This window comes from Littorina saxatilis, unplaced genomic scaffold, assembly GCF_037325665.1.
Source record: "Littorina saxatilis isolate snail1 unplaced genomic scaffold, US_GU_Lsax_2.0 scaffold_2080, whole genome shotgun sequence".
NCBI lineage: Eukaryota > Metazoa > Mollusca > Gastropoda > Littorinimorpha > Littorinidae > Littorina > Littorina saxatilis.
In genome coordinates, this window is record NW_027126738.1 from 10001 (window position 1) to 12987 (window position 2987).

The 2987-nt window shown below is 45.2% G+C and overlaps 1 protein-coding gene across 1 annotated transcript; it reads left to right on the forward strand.

The window, feature by feature from the left end:
• Window positions 1-593: 593 nt before the first annotated feature.
• Window positions 594-2479, forward strand: LOC138955240 (histidine decarboxylase-like; the record flags this gene model as incomplete). The annotated part of the gene is made up of 3 exons (XM_070326885.1): window positions 594-766; window positions 1921-2034; window positions 2357-2479. Coding segments are annotated over 3 exons (410 nt in total), but the record flags the coding sequence as incomplete, so codon positions are not given.
• Window positions 2480-2987: the final 508 nt, after the last annotated feature.

Genomic DNA, 2987 nt, shown 5'->3' on the forward strand with positions numbered 1-2987 from the left:
CTTCTTCGGCGTTCCAGTATACTGTATGTATATCGAACACCACATATCCTTCGACAACATAATTCACCTACATGCCATTTCAACTTTGCTTCATGATTAATCAATCGGACTTTTATTGGGTTTTTTAGCCAAATAAATGGTGGACTACACACACACACACACACATACACACACACACACACACACACACACACACACACACACTCACCACCTGCACACACACCACCTGCACACATACACACACACACACACACACACACACACACACACACACACACACACACACATACACATGCACATACATACATACACGCACACACACACACACATATACCCACCCACACCCACACACACACACACACACACACACACACACACACACACACACACACACACACACACACACACACACACACACACATCTACATACGTGTTTTTTTTCTTTCAATCATGTTTCTATCAGAATACAAGTGCATGCATAAATGTTTTCATAATGTAACATTTTCAAGCCTAGATATTTGATTCTTATAAGAGTCTCATGCAAACTTTGCATCGCCATAAATCAATGGGACCGTCTTTGATTGATGTTGCAGGCAAAGAAATGGTGGACTACATCGCGGACTATTTGCAAAACATTCGCAAGCGGAGGGTTTTCCCTGACGTCAGTCCTGGCTACATGCGCGCATTGGTACCAGAGTCGGCGCCGGAAAAAGGCGAGGAATGGAGCGAGATTTTCCGAGATGTGGAGAGAGTCATAATGCCCGGGGTATGTTTTTTTTTTCTCTCTCTCACAGAAAAAGGCTAATTCTGGAAATTATAACTCATTTAGAATTGCACGTGTTGACTTTAGCCGATACGGTATTGGCGTTAACCGGTAATTACCGGTATTTTACCGATTGAAATGAGAAATACCGGAACAAAATTGGCTGCGGGTATGACCTACCGGTTGATTTTTAGAACTACCGGGGATTTTTGCTAGTAGAACAACAAAACCAGTACTCTCGAGTTGGACTCTTACTGGTTCCATTAACCAGCCTACAGGTGTTTTTTTCGGAATGTTTGCATCATAACATTTTGCGTACCGGTTTGAAAAAAATACTAGCGCCATCACTGCGATATCGTGTTGTGAACGCCGAAAGCCAAAAACGTACATGGTCTCGTCAAAAGGAAATACACTGCTTGTGTCTGACATGTTAAAAGAATAGTTAAAACGCCACATTACTTGATAGTGTTGAGTTAATTAACTTCCCCTCGGTGTCATTGCGGAAACCGTCATGGTATTGGATGTTTTTACATGTTGTTTATAAGCCACGGAGTGAATACAAATATGTGACCCTCCACCACGAAATGAGTCGCATGTCACCTCGCGCGGTTCTGCGCTAGGCTTAATGTAAGTCCGGGGAGTGTCTGATAACAGTGTGAGGGTCACCTTAGTCCCAGGCTTATAACTCAAACAGTTTTCGCTCTTTTCTAAAACGGTTTTCACCACTGGATAGAGCATAAAAAACTCTTTAGGAACATGTAAAAATATGAAAATCATTTCAAAGGTGACATGCGACTCATTCCGTGGTGGAGGGTCACATAATTGTAAAAACACGAGGAAATGTTCGATTTTCTACTTTAGCAGATGACTTCGGGTTGGTTGGTAATACTTGTTTATCGTCTCTTCAGTAGTTAATGCTATTCGATACCGATGCAAGTCTGTTTCCTTTTTTCAGTTCACATAATTATAGTAACCTCCATGCTTAAAGCTATTTCCAATCAGGTCTATCCCTGTAAAAAGGAGGTTCTAAAACAACGTCCTCACTTTCACTTTTTTATACTTCAAATCTTGTTTAAAAGTCTTGTTATCTGTTAGAAAGTTATAAATCTGATGACTTCGGGAGATAAAGAAATAAATGTATCTGTTTCATTTTGCAGATCACGCACTGGCAGAGCCCTCATATGCACGCCTATTTCCCCGCCCTCAATTCCTTCCCTTCTCTGTTGGGAGATATGCTGGCCGACGCCATTGGCTGTCTAGGCTTCACGTGGGTACGTAACACATTTGCATATTTGTCAAACATGTTCTGGTTGGATAATATCGCTGAAATGTCCCTTATTCATTGTGATCAAAGTAATTTTATCGGAATGGGGGGGGGGGGGGGGGGGCGGGTCGGGGTGTGGAAGGGGGGGGGGAGGGTTCCAATTATCTACCCTTCTTGTTTTTTGATTCTGAATGTTGGAACGTTGGCTGTCTGTCTTTGGATGTGTAGTTGCCTTCTTAGAACCATGTGACGTCAGAATCGGACAAAAAAAAATACTTAGGCGGTTAGGCGAGACTAAAACGTACACTATCATGTTGTGTGTTTGACAGGCGTCCAGTCCGGCCTGCACGGAGTTGGAGACCATCACCATGGACTGGCTGGGCAAGATGATCGGCCTGCCCACAGAGTTCCAGCACTCCAACGAACAGACCCTGGGAGGCGGAGTCATACAGGTTAGTCGGAGCATAGTAGTAGTAGCTGTAGTGGGTTGGGGGATTGGAGATGGGGTTTGGAGGGGGTAGGTGGGAGGGAGATGATCGGCCTGCCCACAGAGTTCCAGCACTCCAATGAACAGACCGTGGGAGGCGGAGTCATACAGGTATGTCATAACCTAGCAGTATTAGCTGTAGTGGGGGATGTGTTATTTATTTTTATTTGTTTATGTTTTATTTTTTCGGGGGGGGGGTGGGGGGGGGGGTGGGGGGGGGGGTGGGGGGGGGTGGGGGGGGGGTAGGTGGGAGGGAGATGATCGGTCTGCCCAATGAGTCCCAGCACTCCTATGAACAGACCCTGGATGGCGGAGTGATACAGGTATGTCAGAACCTAGCAGTATTAGCTGTAGTGGGAGATGTGGTTTTTTTTTTATTTAGTTTTTTTTCGGGGTGGGGGGGGGGGGGTAGGTGGGAGGGAGATGATCGGCCTGCCCACTGAGTTCCAGCACTCCAATGAACAGACCGTGGG